General features: G+C 39.7%; 1 protein-coding gene across 4 annotated transcripts in view; it reads right to left on the reverse strand.

Moving 5' to 3' along the window:
* atp8a1 (ATPase phospholipid transporting 8A1) overlaps positions 1-19,273 on the reverse strand; it is a 130,285-nt gene that overhangs the window by 58,199 nt on the left and 52,813 nt on the right. For 2 of the 4 annotated variants that reach the window (XM_034689798.1, XM_034689797.1), the window contains 6 exons: positions 19,042-19,169; positions 17,769-17,846; positions 17,571-17,659; positions 12,922-12,966; positions 9,850-9,922; positions 3,237-3,342 (listed from right to left, as the gene is read on the reverse strand). In XM_034689798.1, coding sequence (XP_034545689.1) covers positions 3,237-3,342; positions 9,850-9,922; positions 12,922-12,966; positions 17,571-17,659; positions 17,769-17,846; positions 19,042-19,169 — 519 coding nt within the window. The remainder of the gene's footprint in view (positions 1-3,236; positions 3,343-9,849; positions 9,923-12,921; positions 12,967-17,570; positions 17,660-17,768; positions 17,847-19,041; positions 19,170-19,273) is intronic. The other 2 variants (XM_034689800.1, XM_034689799.1) reach the window with 1 other exon arrangement.

Here is a 19,273-nt window from a genome sequence, read left to right on the forward strand (position 1 = left end):
GCTGGGGACCAGGTAGCGGATGCTCCAGCGTGCAAGAGGATGCTGCAGGGCGAGAAAAATCTCTGCTTGTTTTTTACAGTTCACTTCACTACCCTTCTCTCTGCAGCCAATCCCCGCTCTGCTTCAAACCCCAAAGCTCCATAAGACCATGATTGTTTGAAGCAATCAGGCAAAAAAATACTCTCTTATTAAAACCTGAATGTAAGATGCAAAGCAGCAGAAAGGCTTTACAAAGTTATCTAACAACCCTTTTATCGACTTAATCTCCTCAGTTATTTTTCACTTCACAGAGAGAGATGTATTGTTTCTGTTACGACATAGGTTTGGGCCTGCATCATTTGCTTGCTTACTAAGATTAGAGATAAAGTTTGAATCATGAGGAGTCATTACCACCTCACATTTAATTGCAGATTAGTGTTTGTCAGGCACTGCCTGTCAATCAATCCAGCAATAACAGAACCTTCACATTTTATGCTTTAATTCCTCCCAGGAGAGCTACTTCTTTGTTTACAATTGGACCCCTGATTGGCGCCTTGAGCACAGTGACATTTTCAGGGTTTATTAGTTTTGTTACAGGAATTCACAGATTGCTGCCAGGGGGAACCGCTGTGATGGAGCCAGTGCACAAATGACTGAAACTGCAGCCATTTTTGTCAAATAGAAAGCAGTATTTCCAACACACTGAGCGAGGCTCTCTTTTACTGACAGAAACACAGACTGTTGTCAGTTTTTACGACTATTTGCTGCCTAACAGAGTGACATCACTTTCTTTTTCATACACTTTAATGGGTGGGGTCAGTTTTTCTAGATGTAAGAGTAAACCAGATCTGAGAAATGATAAACCTTACTTAGTATAACACTAATAGAGAAGGTTATCCATCCTCATAGCAACTGTCAGACTGTACTTCTCTTGTTTTATAGAGCTTATATTGAGTTTTTGTGGATGCTTTTACCTAACAGAGTAAGATACCCTACCTGACAGAATGGGCTACCCTTGTTTTCCCTACATTCATGAAGGTGGTAATGAGTTTTACTAGATTTTATCTGACAAACAAAATGAGCAACCTTCTTTCCCCAACATTTACAGAGATAGAAGTTGTTATTTATAATTTCTAACTCATAAAATAAGCTACTTTTCTTTAACCACCAATTATAGTTGAAGTTGTGAGTGCTGGTGGATTTTTTGAGCTGACAGAATGAGCTACCCTGCCTGTAAATAGGCGATTTTCGACCACAGGAACTTTACCCCGAAACTAGGGACTTTACCCCTGAACTATGTGCGTTTCGACCGGAGGAACCAGGGTCTAACTTTAGTTCAGGGGTAGATAATCTCCACCCTGAAAAGCCCCTGCTTGGAGGGTAGTACTTTTCAAAGGTCCTGGGACTTTCGGCTGAACGTAACGGTGTTTGTGGAGTTTACACAGTTGTTGAAACACAGAGGGAGTTCCTGGAAATGCATCCTGGTTTAGTTTTTTATTAAGTTTCAAAATATTATTTAATATAATTTTTTTTTCCATACGTCACTGGCCTGATTCTACCCGGGACTTCAGCCCACAGTCGAAACGCAGACAACAATGGGGGCACAGGAACCTTTTAGTTCCAGGAAGAGTAGTTGTGAGGGCTAAAATACCCTGGAACTCTTGGTCAAAATGCACCTTAAAGCCTTATTTTACATGTATTTATAGAGGTAGTAGTGAATTTGATATACTATTTACCTGACAGAAGGCACTTCCTTTTACCTTTATAGAGATAGTCGTCCATTCTGATGGTTAATCATACCTTACAGAATGAAGACCTCTACCTGAATGAATGACCAGTATTATATATTCACATTTAGAAAGGTAGTTGTCCATTATGATAGTCATAGTATTTTCATGTAGCTGGTTGATGTTACTCTGCACGATTTTAGTTTTCAATGCTCCATGTCACCTCCACAGGTACTCCATCCTTCTGAGTACATACTGCAAAGACTGAATCCATGCACTTACTTCCCCCTCATGGATAAATATGATGGTCTGTTAAAGGTAATTGTATGTTAGAGGATGCTTCCATGATTGGCAGGTGTCTCGTCACTGCTGGTAAATCTGACTGAGCAAGTCTGATCAGAAAGAGGCTCAAAGAACCAGAAGTGAAATACGCCATGCACTCTGCAAACAGGATGTCTTCATTTCTAATATGATTCCTGGCTCTCCCCTGCACTACTTATTATATAAATGTCTTTTTGAAATACTGCAACCTGGAGGCTGTAGCAATGTTTTCCATTTGGTGAGACAAAGAGGTCACTAGATGGAGAATTAAGAGTCTCAACAAAAAAGGAAACAGAAAAAATTAAGGACACAGCAACGTTGATGGAGAGCACCTGGAACCAGATCCAGCCAGCACCGCCCAGAGCTGCAAACCAGCGAATTAAGGTTTTTTCTGGGTTTTGCAGTTTCACTTCACAACTTGCGTCACGCAGCATCAGAGAAGAAACAACTGCAGCAGTTTGGAAATTTGGATTTTTAAAGAGTTGAAGAATGTTGATTATAGGCAAAAAATTTAACAGAGTCTGTACTTCTCATGCTTGTGCCACCTCGAGAAAATAAGTGGGGTCATTTTATACCTGAAGTTGGTTACAAGTCTGCAGAATCAAAGTTTTCTTACTTGTTGCAGTTTTGTTTTTTTTAACAAATTACAATGGAAGATATTCTAGGTCACAGTCAACTGTCGTTCAGGTCACTAATGATCAGAGGGCAGTAGATCAACCTTGTTGCTGTCCTGAAATCTGTCCATGTTGTCTCATTGTTTCATATTTTGTACCTTATGTCACAGGTGTCTACTTCAGCTGTAATATGACCTCTATGGTTAAAATAGCAGAATCTGTCATTTCTAAATCTTCAAATCAAGACTTGTGTTGTCAGTTTCTTCTCCAAAAGTTGCAACATGTCTGCATGTTAGTAAGTGGTTGAACTAAGTGTCTGAGTACATGTAGAGAATGTGCAGAACACCATATTTCAGTGTATAAGTTTACAGTTTAAGGATGTTTCCAAACTCAAAACAAATTCCGCTTTTGATATCGTCTAGAGAAAAGGTTGACATCTATGTCTTCCTAATCTTACTTTGTGTTTCTTGTTTGAGCTCCCAGTGGACAAAGTTTGGTTAATAGAAACAATCCCAAATCATAATGTGTGCATATCCATCACACACCAGAGTAATGTGAGGCAGCACAAAGTGTGTACGACAGAGGTGTGATCTACCTGGAGAGGCTGCCTGGTAGGTGATATTTCCATCCGTGCGCTCTGGGACTGCAGTGTGACAGATGGCCATCATGGTCATGAACTCCTGGATGACAGCAGCTGTGGGCTACAGGAAGAGGAAAGGGCACTTTGACTTTGAATGTTCTTAACAAAACCTGTCACAACAAACCGAACACTAAACAACCAGAAAGACCTCTGTGGTACTGTAGATAGGGAAAGAATCGACAGGGAGGGCACCGCTGGTTGACAATCTCTTATCAACCTGCATGACTTACAGCCGCTGAGCATGTGTCAGAAAAATGAAACACTACCTGGAACAGCTGTCATGACGTGAAGTGAGTAGCCTGAGCAGCTATTCTTACAGAGGGCTTTCCCTCAGATGTTTGTTCACTTTACATTTTAATTACAGGTACGTTTTTCTCACCACCTTTATGAGACTGGAACAAGTTGTTTTCAATTTAACATTAAGAATTGTTTGATTGATCAAATCTGAGTGGCTTTCTTCAAAAACTTAACACATTTAGTAATGCAGAAATTGAACTTCGAATCAGATGGAGCAGAAAATATTTAATTGAATAGTCATTTAATAATCTCCTTCAAGTTCAAAAAACCCTAAAACAAGTGACCTCTACTCCCTCCCATCTCTGTTTTTTTTTGTTGTATTTTTTGTAATTTTTTTTGCACTTAATTTAAAGCATGTTTGATTACTAAGAAAAGCACTATATAAGTCTTATCAATTATTATTATTATTTCCCTCGTCACAATCATACAGAAAATAATTAAATCAATAGGGTCTTAAATTATTTATCATTTCGACTGTTCAATAATGACAATTTTTGGTTAATACTTTATTTTAAATTTCCTAATGTAGTAAATTTTCTCAGATCCCTTAACTGAGTGACTTCAAACCTTACCTCTGTTTGAGAGTGACCAAGGGGAGGGACAGAAAGTTGACTTTAAAAAAAAGTCCAAAAGGCCATAAACTCTCCTTTTCTTGTTAGAGGCTGCATTCTGTTTTATCAGTTCTCAAATCACATGTGATTCCAGTTTTCACACCAACGACTCTTAGTTACTGTGGGACACCACAGAAGACCCTTGCTGGTGACAGAGATTCACTCAAGCATATGCCTGCAATGGACACTTACTGTGGTTCCTTTTGTTTACTTATAAAAGGCCTGACCCATATACAGATGGCTTTTCTATTAGTCACATAAAACGTGTGGGGCTCTTGTCTGAGGCTGCAGGACCACTAGTCTCTAGTCAGCAAGGCAGAGGAACCAGAAAATGTAATGGCTCAGCCTCGCCCGAATCATACAGCAGACAGTCATCCAGCTGCAACTGTTATTCAAAAAACAGGTGAATGATGAAATTACAGCCTTTTTATATGAAACCTATCAAAATACAAGCAGTTTGTATTAGGTTTAAGAAATGTATGCCATGATATGAATCCTAAACTGCTTAATACTTAGACCCATCTGCTTTTCTCTCTCCTTCCAGAACAAAAAGCTGTGTACACAGGCACACACGGTATTGTCAAATAAGCTCTTTCTGTTGGCCATGGAAACTCTGATGAGAGATCTCCAACAGGGAACATAGGAGCAAATGAATGAAGGGGGGAGGGCAAATCAAAAGGCCTGGAGTAAATGAAAGAATACAGAGTCTATTACAGTCCAGGTGGCTGTGAGAGCCCCCTCGGCCTCCAAGCAGCATGCTAATCCGGTCTGGGTTGACAGGTATCCTCTGAAGGACATGCCACTGTGTCCTCCTGTGTGTATGTGTGAGTGCGTGGTCTTATATTGCTATCCCTGTGAGGGCCAGTTGTGTTGAAATCTGTAACAATGAGAGGGTTTTTTCGGACATATATTCAGACACTGTGAGAATCTCTGCTCCCTTCCTGATAACATAACGCTGACAACAGGAGCCAAGGGAGTCACTGTGCTAAAGCTAAAAATAGTCCTGCCATAATCCCCAAACAGGAACTTGTTGAGTTAACGGTTTGTTTCTCACAAATTAAACATCTTAACGTGTATTCATTCATTTATCGGTGAGCTCAGGACGTGCTCTTGGCAGATTGTTTTATCCTGTAGGACAAATTAAGAGCATTTCAACATAATAGAAACTAATATGAGAGTGATATCAATCACCTCGAGTCATTTTTGCACGGAAAGAATGACTTGTGACTTTAACAGTGCTGCATCTTTGCCTCTGGGAAATGATGTCACATTTCTTCTGTTCTTATTTGCAGCTCTATCAGATTTCAAATGTTCTCATTACTGGCTTTTTTTTCAGAGCATAAAATGTATTGACTACCTTGAACAAAGCTCTAAATAACATTTCTTGAGGCTATACAGGTATTGCAACAGCTATAGATGTTCTTATTTTCTTAACTTATTTCCACTGTGTATCATATGGAACACGTGTAATATGAGTCATTGGTTGTGCTGCACTTTGATTTGTTTATTGTTTGTCTCAGTGTCGTATCGTATCCTATCGTATCATATTGTATCGTATCTTGTCGTATCATAGCTTATGGTATCATGCCATATCGTATCATAGCGTATCGTATTGTATAATACAGTATCGTAACGTATCATAGCGTATCGTATTATATAATACAGTATCGTAACATATAGCGTATCTTATCTTATCGTGTCATATCATATCGTGCTAGACCTTATCATAGCGTATCGTATACTGTTGTATGATAGCGTATTGAATCGTGCAGTATTGTACCGTGCTGTATCGTATCGTGCCGTATCGTGCCGTATCGTATCGTGCCGTATCATATCGTATCATATCGTGCCGTATCATATCGTGCCGTATCGTGCCGTATCGTATCGTGCTGTATTGTATCGTATCATATCGTGCTGTATTGTATCGTGCAGTAGCGTACCTTGCCGTATCATATCGTTCCGTATCATATTGTGCCGTATTGTATCTTACCGTATCGTACCATGCAGTATCGTACCATGCCGTATCGTACCATGCCGTATCGTACCATGCCGTATCGTACCATGCCATATCGTACCATGCCATATCGTACCATGCCGTATCCTATGGTGCCGTATCCTATCGTGTCGTATCGTATCGTGTCATATCCTATAGTGCCATATCCTATCGTGTCATATCGTATCATGCCGTATCGTATTGTGCCGTATCCTATAGTGTCATATCCTATAGTGTCATATCCTATCGTGTCGTATCCTATAGTGCTGTATCCTATCGTGTCGTATCGTATCATGCCGTATCGTATTGTGCCGTATCCTATAGTGTCATATCCTATAGTGTCATATCCTATAGTGTCATATCCTATAGTGTCATATCCTATCGTGTCGTATCCTATAGTGCCATATCCTATCGTGTCATATCGTATCATGCCGTATCGTATTGTGCCGTATCCTATCGTGTCGTATCCTTTAGTGTCATATCCTATCGTGTCGTATCCTATAGTGCCGTATCCTATAGTGTCGTATCCTATCGTGTCGTATCGTATTATGCCGTATCGTATCGTGCCGTGTCCTATCGTGTCGTATCCTATCGTGCTGTATCATATTTTGCCGTATCGATCATGGCGTATTGTATCGTGCTGTATGCTATCATGCCCTATCGCATCGTGCTGTATTGTGTCACATCAAATCCTATCATACAGCATCTTATTGTATAGTATCGCATCATGTAGCATTGCTTGAAATCAGTATAATTAAGACACAAGTAAAAAAAAAAAGCCCCTGAAATAAATAGCCTTCTGTATCTTTCAGGTCAGGGCTAAGGGCTACATATTACCATTACCAAGAAGGGGCCCTCCGAGCAAAAAAGTACAAACTTGTGTGTCTATTATCAATGCTAAGCAGGAAGTACACGGCTCAATTAGATGTGACAGCTAATATCCTGCTGCTAGCCATCACCCACACTTACTCCTGGCTAGTCTGTGTTGAGTAAGAGTTACGGACACTCATCACCTCAGACGTGGCCAGTGTGGACAAAGTTTAAGGGTCAAGATAAACTTAAGCAGGGTCCCTGAACGAGCCAGTGAGTAAACAAACACCCATGAAAGGAAAACTCTGCGGGGTGGAGGATGTGTCCAGTGACTCAAGAGAACATGAAAAACACCAGAGGGATTTTTTATTTTTGTCAGCACTGTTAATTCCCCTCTCCTCCAGGCTGCCGCCCGCTTCAACACTGTGTCAACACTACTCCTACTAACTGCCGGAAGCTATCCTAACGTGAGGTTCATTATAAACTGAAGTAATGTTTAATATGAGGTTACTTGATAACTGTAAGAACTGAGGGTCTGAACTGTGAGAATATAAGGTGTTGAAGGAAATGTATAATTTCATTTAGCTTCTATGTGTCAAAACAGAGAGATAAGCTTTGATAGTTTGGTAGGTGTGTAAAATAATTCCTGGACTGTTGAATATCATAATAAGCTTTATGTATTTCTTTAAGTTATTTTACTAACAGAGCTCGCCGTGATGCTGAGAGTCAGATAAAAACATCAATATCAACCTCAGGTCTGTGTAGCATTATGAAGCTACAGCTAGATGCTGAAGTTTGTTACAGAATGGAAAAAAAATGTTGAATTGAAATACAGCAAGAGAGGCATGGCAGCTAGGGATGCATGATATTATCTACACATTATCGGTATCGGCTGATATTGGCTTTAAAATGAACTATCGGATATCGGTCAACACGCAGATAGCCACCTATAATTAACAGATAAAATAATGGGCTGCTGCACACATGTTGGGATCATGTTTTAAGTTAAATTTGAATTTAAGAAGCAGCCTGTAAGGCACATGTAGCTGACTAATTTAGGCACATTTACTGTCAGCGTAAACCATTTTATCTAATTTGGGTTTAATTGCTGTACAGTTGCATTTTTCACATGTTCCCTGTGAACAGAGGTGAGGTTTACTTACTATGTCAAATGTGAAATTGGCCAAATTTGCCCTGGTTGTGGGTATTTTTATGATTCTCTCAGGGAGAGCATCATCCAGGTTTTAAGTAGGATGTATCTTTTTGTATGATTTTTGTTTGAAAGCAATTGTCATAAATAAATATGCAGTTTTAAATATTAAGTGTTTTTCTTATTTTGCACAAGAAATGAATATTACATACAAATGTGATAAGAGTATCACCATAATACTGTACACTAATGCCAATAGAGAAGAGAATTGATGATCTCTTCAGTTAGGTGTACGGAAAAAAATATCGGTATTGGTATCGGCAAAAAATCCAATATCGTGCATCCCTAATGGCAACTGCAATTTTTTTCATTTAAGAAGATGTCTAACATTTACAAAAAGTGTTCAAAGAGGAAAAAATGAGGAGAAACTAGGCTAGAACTATTTTTTGGTGGGTTTCAGTGACACCAGAGACTCTTTTTACCTCTGTAGGATGGCCAGCAGAGATCCCACAAAGTTACTGCCTTGCATCATGAAAAAGTCAAGAAGTAATCCCTCATAAAGCCAAAAACATGTTCGTGCATATTCAGTTTTGTTCATATTTAACAAACAAGACAGTATGTATGAATATTTGAGCTCTGATTTGTATTTCTTGGACAAACTCAGGGTAGCTGTTTGCCAATGTTTCCAATCTTACGAGAAGCTTAACAAACTGGCTGCTTGTTGTAGCTTAATTTTAAAAGGACAGACATTCAAATTTTGATTTATCTTCACATCCATCTCATAAATGTATTAACCTTAATGTCTAAATATTCTTTCAAAGGCAGAACTAGAGTTAGCTGGGATTATCTTCTAGAGAAACTAGAAGGAAAACCTCTGACTCACTGAAGAGCTTGAATATTAAGACATCAACCCTCATCAAAGCATTAGTCGAACACAACAGATTAATATTATGCAGATCATTACCAGGGATTTAGAGAGACTGTGTTTTTCACACAGCTGTTGGTTGTGCACCATAATTAGCAGTGGGCGCAGGGATATCAATATGAGACTAAAGCAGATCTAAATGTGTGGAGAGGTTTCTGCTGTCATAACACCGCTAACTTTACCGTGGGAGAACTACTTTCCCTGGGTGGTGATACTGTTAATTAGATGTGACAATCTGCCTCCCTCATGCTGTTCTGCAGCTGAGTGACTCAACAGCCAATCAATCATACGTTGAACCCATTTCATTACTACATGTGGCTCTCACTGACAGACCCAAGATGTATATTTTCATGTATTTCTTTAATGTCCGATGTGGACAGTTTTTATTATCACAAGCAAGTACCTTTTTCTTATCCCTGTACAGACGTGCAGTTTCTCAGTGGATAAGCAAAACATGTCTCCATCCTGTCAAAATAAGCTAATTAAGTTGTTTGCCTCCCTGTGTTTACAAAGTCCTGAAAAGAAGCAGTAATTAACGCCTCAGTGAGTTTCAGTCAAGCTGATATTAAAGAGAATGATGTCAATTACTCTATCAAAGCATGATGTCTTGATCGAGGTACAATGCCCACAAAAACTGATGCTTGCAAGATAAATCCATCATAACACTAGAGTTAAAAGACAACACACAACCCCACATAATTAGATTCACAATCCTTCCTAATTTTGTCCCAAAGAGCAGCCGTCCATGCAGACGGGTGGCAGAGAACCCTCATGTTACTTACATGATTACTTTGGAGGTTTTCCAGTAAGCTCGGGTCATTAAATCCCGCCTCGTCGGATGACTGTGTGCTGTGCCTGGAAAGAAGAGACAGGAAAGTCAAAACTACAGAGCACACTTGAACTCTGGGTAGTACTGAGGAGGACGTGTTGTTGTGACAGGAGACCAGACTAGTCAAGTACAAAAAATTATTCATTGGATCAGAGCGTTCTTTGACAAAGACGGGATTTTGGATTCAAGAACAACTTTCTTTGACAGTTTTCTTAATAAAATAATAAGCATAACAGATTTGTTTTTCAAGTATGAATAGCAAAAAGGGAGACTTGGGGCCTGAAAAGTAAACGGTATGATAACCTGTAAAAGTCAGAACAGATGTTCTGCCACTGTACAGCCTTCAGGCTCTTTGGATTTGGTGTCAGCACAGATAAAAACAACTATCATAAACACAGACGACTAAACTAGAGGTCTATTTTTCAACAATGTATTGAAAATGTTAGTTTCTCTGACCAACAGAAGACCAAAACATAACTCACTTAGTAATATAGGAGACCTGAAAAAAGCTTCAAATCATCACATTACAGAGGTTGGGATTTTTTTAACTAAATTTTCCTGATCATTTCAGCCCCAGAAAAAAGTAATATACACTGGCACTGGTATCAAAAACAGTTCTGAAACTGGTACTGGAAACAGCCAGTGCTGGGTGCCAGCAGTATTGACATTTGTTGAGAAAAGTATCAACTGCAGTGCAGACAGAATGTAAATGCAGCTCCCCTGGGCTTCTGTAATGTGATGTACAGTGTGACTGTTTGAGATTCTGTCCATGCCGCCAGAGAACGATCGTCCTCTGAGAGAACGCAGTCCTGACAAGGGACTTTGTTAGTTCACAATGCACAAAGAATCCACCCTCATTCACATCTTAATTCATTTTCCGCTTCATATATTATATTCACTTCAGTATTTGCATGAATTATATTTTTAGAGAACACCATTTATCTAAAAGAGCTCTCTTTTGCTTGAGAAATTAAACATTGTGAGATGAACTGCTCAATGGAACACATCAGCTGGATTGAGTTTCTGACAGCTAAAAACGACCCCGTTTCTCAAACATTAATCACAGCCAGACTGTAATAAATGACTGAGAATGCAATTAGTCTCTCGTACTCAAAGCAGAAATCATTTTTGTTACTGGCAAGAGCAAAAGTAATTCAATATTGTGCAGTCCATTAGGAATAAAGCAGAAGAGAGACAAAATGATACAATCTTTCATCAATGATGGAAAGTCATGCCGACCCTGGAAAACCAGATTGTGGATCTCTTATTGGTGAAAGAAAAGGATGTTTTTTTATCCCTCTAACTGTGCCTTCAGGCAGTGATTTGGTATGTAACTACCAGCCGCTCGCTGGCTGTCTGGTGGGAATCGATTCGCGATTCGGTGATAAATGGAGTCCTATAGATCAGGTCGACAGCAGCTTTGTCCGTGGCACCGGGGCTTGATAGAAATGTTAGTGAGGCTGCCATTAGCAACCATAAAGTCTTTTAATCCCACAGGATCCTCTGTTCTGATCTCTAAGAGCCAACGGCCAGCTGGCCAGTAATACTTCCATCTCCTGCTTCACATATAGAGGTTTGGGAGGAGAGGAATGAAGGAAAAACGCAGTGATGCAATTTAACAGGAGAGCAGAAGTCGATTTTATGTTCGACCAAAGTAGATGCACTTAATCACACCTGCAGGCTGTATTAACCTGCCAGGGGGAGAGCTGGAGACAATGTCTGCTCTTTCTTTAGCTAAATAATGTAAACATAGGAAGGTGGGTGAGTGTCTACACTTACAGATATATTCTGAAATATGTGTTATCTTGCTCGTATGTATGTATATCTAAGCATCACTTCTGCATAAAAATCTTTGCATCCTGATTCAAATGTCTGTAACATTTTGTAAAGGGAAAAAAAAGCCCAGAGCTTTTTTCCCTCGGCAGCAGTCCCGCGACGTCGATTGTCTTGATGAAATTTCTGAGGCACAGGGCTGGGTGTGGAGGAACGGTCAATTATTGATTATCTGCCAGCACTCTGAGGTCCTGTCACTATGGGAACAAGAGTGCTGGCTGTTCACAGTCAATAGCCGGGGATGAGTACCAGATCAATCCTGTGACACAGCATTCGGCCCTGATAGAATTATATCTTACTCTTATTGTGTAGTAAACTGGACAGAGATCTGATCTTACTCAGATAATGTTAACAGTGTTTCAGTTTCTGATGTTTCATTCAAATCGATCATCAAGCAACAAAGCATACATTCCTTCTTTTTGTTCCTACATATCTTGGATATTTTGTGCAAAATCCAGGCCTCTTACTCGTTTCTTTGACAAATACAAGAGCAAAAAGAGTCATGCTTATATGGAGGCTTGCAATTCTCTTTTAAGCAGCAAGATTTAACATATTTTGGCTTAATAGGCATTAAAAAACAGGCCCCAATCCCCCATGCAAAATATATAAGACACGCCCATGCAGTTACTGCAAATCTCGACGCTAACGCACGGATCTCAGAAGCAGGGCTGTTTCAGAGTGTGTGTGTGTGTGTGTGTGTGTGTGTGAAAGAGAGAGAGACAGGCAGAGAAGAAGTAGGAGGCTACATATCAAGTGTTAGTTTGAAGTTAACTGGGGGAAGGAGACCGTGCTGCACAGCTTCAGCCTCCGCACAACAAAAAACAGTAAATGCTGGAAGGCTCGTGTCTATCAAACCTGCTGATATACAAGTGCTTGTTAGGAAGCCATGACACGCATCCACAAAGAACTCCATAATAACGCAAATATCAAACTCGCAACATGTTCAAAAGCATCTGTTAAATACCATTCTTCAACGACAACAGATATATACTGTACATTGATTCAAGAGCCACAGTCACATACAGACACGTCCCAAGGGTACTGAATGCACAAAGAGGAAAAAAACAACAACAGAAAAAAGTACATTGAGGTATTGTTTTCAAAGTCACGATTTCCACAAGGCAAGGCAGCACTGATACATCACAGAAGCAGAGGGCAAAAAAAACAACCATCTCACAACCAGTCATCTTACCAGTCTTCCTCCGCAAAACTACCCTCCTCAGCCTCAGGGACGTGACTGTTGGAAAAAAGATGATCTTGTTCACACCGTCGATTGTTAACATGTTCTGTGAATGTACAGACTCTCGGGTTGAGCTGAGTAAAGGTTTGTTTATGGTTTAGCAGGTGTTAGAGTATGGAAGGTTAGGAATGTAGCCAAGGTGTTGGAGTTAGGTGGGCAGCAGGGCTTATTTCAGGGTCCTCTTTTGTTTTACTTCATGCCACATGTTTAGTATGAAGATACGACTAGCAGCTAGTGAGCTTAGACTAGGAAGAAGGGGAAACGTGACTGTGTAAAGGGTTAGGGTTAGGGACAGCTACAGTTACACAAGCCTTGTGTTTGGCATCAGAGGTGATCTTACTTAAAGCATCTATCAGTTGTTCTTATTTCAGGAACTTTGAAGCTTCAATTTGTATGTGAGTATGTATTATGTGAGGGTGGCCACCGATGAATGTAATGATTAAAACAACAACATCACAAACCAAGTGTGGTCAGAGAGCACAGTGCTCCAGATAGGGGCATCAAACTATAAGACATGTCTTCTCTGGCAGACTAACCACAGAGCAGAGCTTTGTTGACTACAAGGAGAGAATCTTATGACTCTATAACAAACAATCCATCTAAACACAGGCTCATGGGTAGAGAGTAAAACTGTATCTTCTAGTCTTCGAAATGACTGATCACTTGCATAAACTCATAATTTTCAACATTTCTGTCACTTGAGTTTGTCTAAAAAAGCGTGTTCTCACTCTACTCCAAAACTAATACTCAGGAGGACTGTGGCAGCCTTTCTAACCCAACAGTCTATCTCCTTGAGATTTGGACGCCAATCCAGTGGAATTAATTAATGTCTACACCCTTGGGGTTGGCTTTATTAATTACAGCAGCACTTAATTTGTGGTGAGGAACACATGCAAGCGGCAGTGTCAGGGGGGGCTTTGTGTGTGTGCCGGCACCAAAGAACAAGTCACGCCACAAAGTAAGTGCTACATACTTCCATGTTCATTCATTTGAATTAACTCTGGATTTTACATAATTTTTGATTTGGCTGTAAATGTACAAACACTCCCTGAAGCAGAGACAGACACACTGACATCTCTCCTTGTGCAAACACTAATGAATATTAATCTTGAATTGTATTCATGCTTACATTTCAGAGGTTGAGAATTTAAATGTGTAGATTTATTGTTGCAATGTGTTGTATCAAATAGTCTTGCAATTATTTAGATCCATATTTCACATTCATGTTCAAGAGAGCTGGATTCATTCTAAGGTTCATCAGTGTCAATGACAAATAAACCAATCAGTTCATCATAGTGGTATTTCGACATCCAGGAGCATGAACGATATCATCTCAGATCTTACAGATACCACTTTATTTCTACTGGTGACCTTATTTTGGAGGCTGACACTAGAATTGCATTTTCTGTCATTTTTTCTCATTTTTTTATGAGTTGTGATTGCAGAAATGTCTTTTTACAATACATTAACATTCTGCAAATGTAATGTTATATATTTTTTTGTTTTTTATGACATGTTTAAAAACTTGGAAAGCAGTGATAAAGGCCACCATCTTGTTAATTTACACACAGACAGTAAAATAATCTGCCCCTTGGGGATAATAAAGTTCACATTGACCTTGACCTTTAAGTTATTACCCCAGTTCTTCTTCACAATGAGGCAAAAAGCTCCCCTAATATTATCCAGGTACCGTAACGTCCAGCTATCACTTTGGGTATTTTTACGTGGACCAAAAAAGTTGAAGCAAAATAAGCTGAGAGGGAATCGACCACTCACTGCTGTATCCATAAAACAATGGGTAATAATTTATTTCTCTGTATTAATATACACATGTCATATGTGCTGCTTTTATATATTAAAAGCCTATACTGAAAATCAGTTCCAACTCGTTCCAAAATAACGTCAGGTGATTTGTTGGGAATGAGTGTTCTTTTAGGATGTTGGGTCTGATGGAAGTGATGTCATCAACTCAGTGGTCCTATTTTAACAATCTGAAACACACAGTCTACAGCAGGGGTTCCCAAAGTTTTCAGGCCACGACCCCCAAAATATAGGTGCAAGAGATTTGTGACCCCCACATGTGTGTGCCCCTCGAAGTAATTAAATGTAGCTTCATATTTAATTTAGATAGTCTGCATAAAAGTAGACACCTACATACACATATTCTTTCCTGTGCTGTTATGAATTAACAGCTGCTACTGATGCTTTGTTATTAACTGTAAACTAACCCTAACTCTAACCCTAACCTTGGGAGTCATCTAAAGAAAGGCAGAAAACTAATGAAAAAAAAAAATTGGAAGGTTTTATTTCAAAGGAATTACTTCTAAAAATATATATTTACAGTTATGGCAATATACAAAATTTTAGATTACTTAAATAATACAAATAAAATCTTGCGACCCCCAATTAGTGTCTGGCAGGCCCCCAGGAGGTCCCAACCCCCACTTTGGGAACCCCTGGTCTACAGCATATGTTACTGTGTGAATTAGGGTGTGTCCGGCAATATTTTGATAGTTAAGTTGCACACAATCTAGGCACTAAAGCTTGGTTTATGCGTCTGTTTTGACTATGCCAGTGGTGAACCGTCAGGTATTTCAAAATAACATCATCATATCATCGCAGCCAACATTTTGTTAGGTCAGGGGGATTATTTAGGGAAACAAAGGATTATCATGTAAAGGACTGGTCAGTTAGTAAATTGACTAATGCAGTGATCATTATGCACTAAAAGACCTCCCTGTCAGAATGCTGTTAAATCCTTGGTTAAACACAGACCGAGTGACAGGCTGCAGAATAACTACACAGAAAAGGTGGATTTCCTGATGGTTTAGTTTGTTTTGTAAACCATATGTACACATCAGCATTGATTCTAGTCTGTTTCATAACCAGCTAAAACCTCATCAAAGTCTGTCTAACTGTGCTAATAACATACTACTGAGTTAAGACTTCAGAGCAGGTCTTTGATGGTCTAAGTCACAGCTGCTTTCCGTGCCCACGAGATACCAAGATAGCAACGCACCACTCTTGCATTGACCACACCGCATTTTAGGATCAACACACCCATGGGCGCTAACGCGAGCACAAGTTCTTTGCTATTTGCACAAGTGGAGGCTGGGCACTGAAAAGAGGACTGTGTGGGTGGGAAATAAGCATGACACTTGCACTGCACTGACGACAACCTGGGCAACTTAGTGTTCATCTACAAACACATGAGCTGTAATGGAAAGAGAGAATAATGTTTAAACTACTGTCAGATGAATGTTTGATTTTGTTCTTCTAGTTTGGTTTGATTGCACTTTTGTAGGGACAGTAATTCAGCTACATCTCCTACACAGCTCCACATTTCTTTACTGTTATTGTGAAAACAGAACTATATACCCTGAACTGTACACAGTCTTTGCATCAGTCTTGTTTGGAAACCCAAAAGAAGAAAATCAACTGACCCAAATGATGGCACCATCAAAACAGCCTTGCCTCATTAGAAACTGCCTTTTTCTCTCTGATATGAAACACTCATCCATATTTATCAGTTGCATAAGAGGGAGTCCTTGTTGCAGAGAATCAAAGGGAAACATCTCAACTTGGGATGAAGGAGAGAGAGGAACTGCTGTCTCATTTCAATCTTTGCAGGGAAAAGTGTCTCTCCCTGACGGCCAGCGGGATTGACCCAATTAAATAACCATAAGAAATGAAAAAAAGAAAAAAGAAAGACTTCTCCTAAAACATCTTACTGCCTCAGACTGGCAACCCCGACTGACACTGTATGAGCAGGAAGAGTTTAAAAAGTACAACATCCATGTTTTTGGAGATATCACATCAGCAACAAGTATGTGCTTGATCCTGATATCAACAATGAGGAGTTGTGTGTATCCACGCTGGTGAAGCAGCTGCAGTATAATGGTAGCTTTGGTACGAGCACTCCAGATAAAACACTCTTTTGTCCTTCAGCCTGCACTTCATCAATCAGGCTTTTAATTGAATCCTAATGGGATTAATCATGTACTGTCACGCCTGCACTTACTGTGCTTCTGTGAAGATGCTCTGCTCTCCCACTTGGTTTGCATTCATTGAAGCTAATTATCTGTGCACTCAAATAAATGCGACCATATTCAGATGAAAAAACATTACAGGCTGACTTAATGAAACACAAATTTAATAGCAAATGCTTTCATGTCGGTGGAGCTGTGGGGGTGGAAACAAAAATTGTGGACTGTGAAATTTGTCATAATCTGTATTGTTATCACTCTGCTTGTTTTTAACTTCTGAAGACAATTTCAAGCTCTGCACCTTTTGGGGGAGAATACTGAATGAATATGGTTTTACACAAACTCTCCAACATGACAAACGAAGGACGAAAGCCTGCGAAAGAGAGGGTAAAGTGCCTTTGCTTGCAAACGTCTGGCTGTCTTTTATTTATAGTTTATGTTGAGAGGAGCACTGATGCAGCTGCTAATGAGAAGGCGAGGGAGGCGAGGGAGGAGAGAGAAACACCAGATGTACTGCGATGCACACTCGGCATTTAATGATGGTGAGGAGGGAGGTAACGGCGGAGGATGCAAAGAGGGGAGGCAGATATAAAAGGTGAGGAAAACATAACGTACCCATAAGCCACGCCCGCGATGGTGCACTTCTTGAACTGCATCACGTTGCAGGTGAGGGTCCCGGTCTTGTCAGAGAAAATGTATTTCACCTGTGTTGGTAGAGGAGATGGAATCAGACTCAAATCATGGGTGTACTTTGATCTTATAGAATACTTAAATATGTATAATATTAAGTGTTATGTTATGTTATGTTATTACCTGGCCTAATTCTTCATTCAGGTTGGAGGTGCGAGCCATGGCAGGTGTGTTTGTGGGCTCATAGAGCATATCAGTGTCCTAAAACAAACCACAATGAACTTTAAGTGCATCTTCTCTCAAGAGACAAAAATGTTGGTCAAAAGTTTTTCTCAAATCAAACTTCAGTCAAACCTCAGTGGTGATTTATGAAAGTCCAAAATCAAATAAAACTCAAAGCTACATCATTTCAGTTGAGCCATTTGCAGTTCGTTCAGGCTTTTCCCCTCAAGAAAATACTGAACAAAGTCAAGCTGTGGGAAGCAAAGCCAACTGAGAACTGCCCTAAATGTTGCTACAAAATCCTTGTGAGGATTTTCATTTAAAATTTAATGAATAAAGGAGCTCAGAATAACTTTAGGCAAAAGAAACAGTACGATTCCTCAGCTCAGATAGCTGCTGGGGTTGACCTAGTTGTAAGAGCACAATATTTAGGAGAACAATTGGATTCTAAAAAAAAAATGTGTAGACAATACAGCTATCTAACACATGTTGCCCTTTCTTAACAGCATCCTGTGCAAGATGGCAACATGATATTTGTAAATCATTTATTTTTTAGCAATTTATATTCATATATAAATGGCATTAAGTAATTTGTGCTGTCTAGCATCTATCTTGTAATTTTGTATTGACCTAACATCTCACTGGCTGCAAAACAAGTTTACCTACGGGTACAAATAAAGTAACCTGAACCTGAACCTGATATTTGGACATTTCTGGACACTTGGGGCTAAGCTGCTAAAGTTACAATGAAAGGAAATTCTCTTTAGATCAATATTTAGAAACACTCAGAACAGCTAATCATCCAGCCCAGCCCCAACTTAAACTCATTCTAAAGGCTAAAAGGCAGCTTCTCTATGGATCCAGCAGGTATCAACACCACTTCTCTGCTTTATTATCATCTCTGCAAGCTCCCAAAGGAACTACCTGACTCTTGACTTTGCTCAGAAGTTAGCTTTTAACTTTTTCAGTCATCCATTTGATGTTCGGCAGGTAGAACACAGCAGTTTTTTTAAAGAGGTTTTCTTTCAGCTGCTTTCAAAAAACTGCTGCCTGCTGCATTTGGGATCAAGAGCTTTGAAAGTGAATCAAAACTGAAGGTTGCAGACTTTAAAACAAGAAGAAACAATACTAAAATGCTCTGTAGAACTGCGGTGGACTCAAACACTTGCAGAGTACCTGTTGACAAAAGAAGCAGTTCAAAGTCTCTAATTTACAGACAGCAGCTTTGACTCACCCAGTTGATGAAAAACGCTTGGATAAACTTGATAACCTCGAGAGTGACCAGGAGGCTGATGGGGATCAGGTTGTTGAACAGGATGATGAAGGTGAGGAAGTTGAGGCCAAAGTTTGCTGCCCCGCCATCTATTAGGGGACGAGTTTTGGAAAAAGGGAGGCGATACACAGGAGAGTCATCAGTGCTGGTTTATAAAAAGCAAGTTAGTCAAGTGAAAATGCCCAAAGCCACT

Source organism: Notolabrus celidotus, chromosome 8 (genome assembly GCF_009762535.1).
Source record: "Notolabrus celidotus isolate fNotCel1 chromosome 8, fNotCel1.pri, whole genome shotgun sequence".
In the NCBI taxonomy this organism is placed as follows: Eukaryota; Metazoa; Chordata; class Actinopteri; order Labriformes; family Labridae; genus Notolabrus; species Notolabrus celidotus.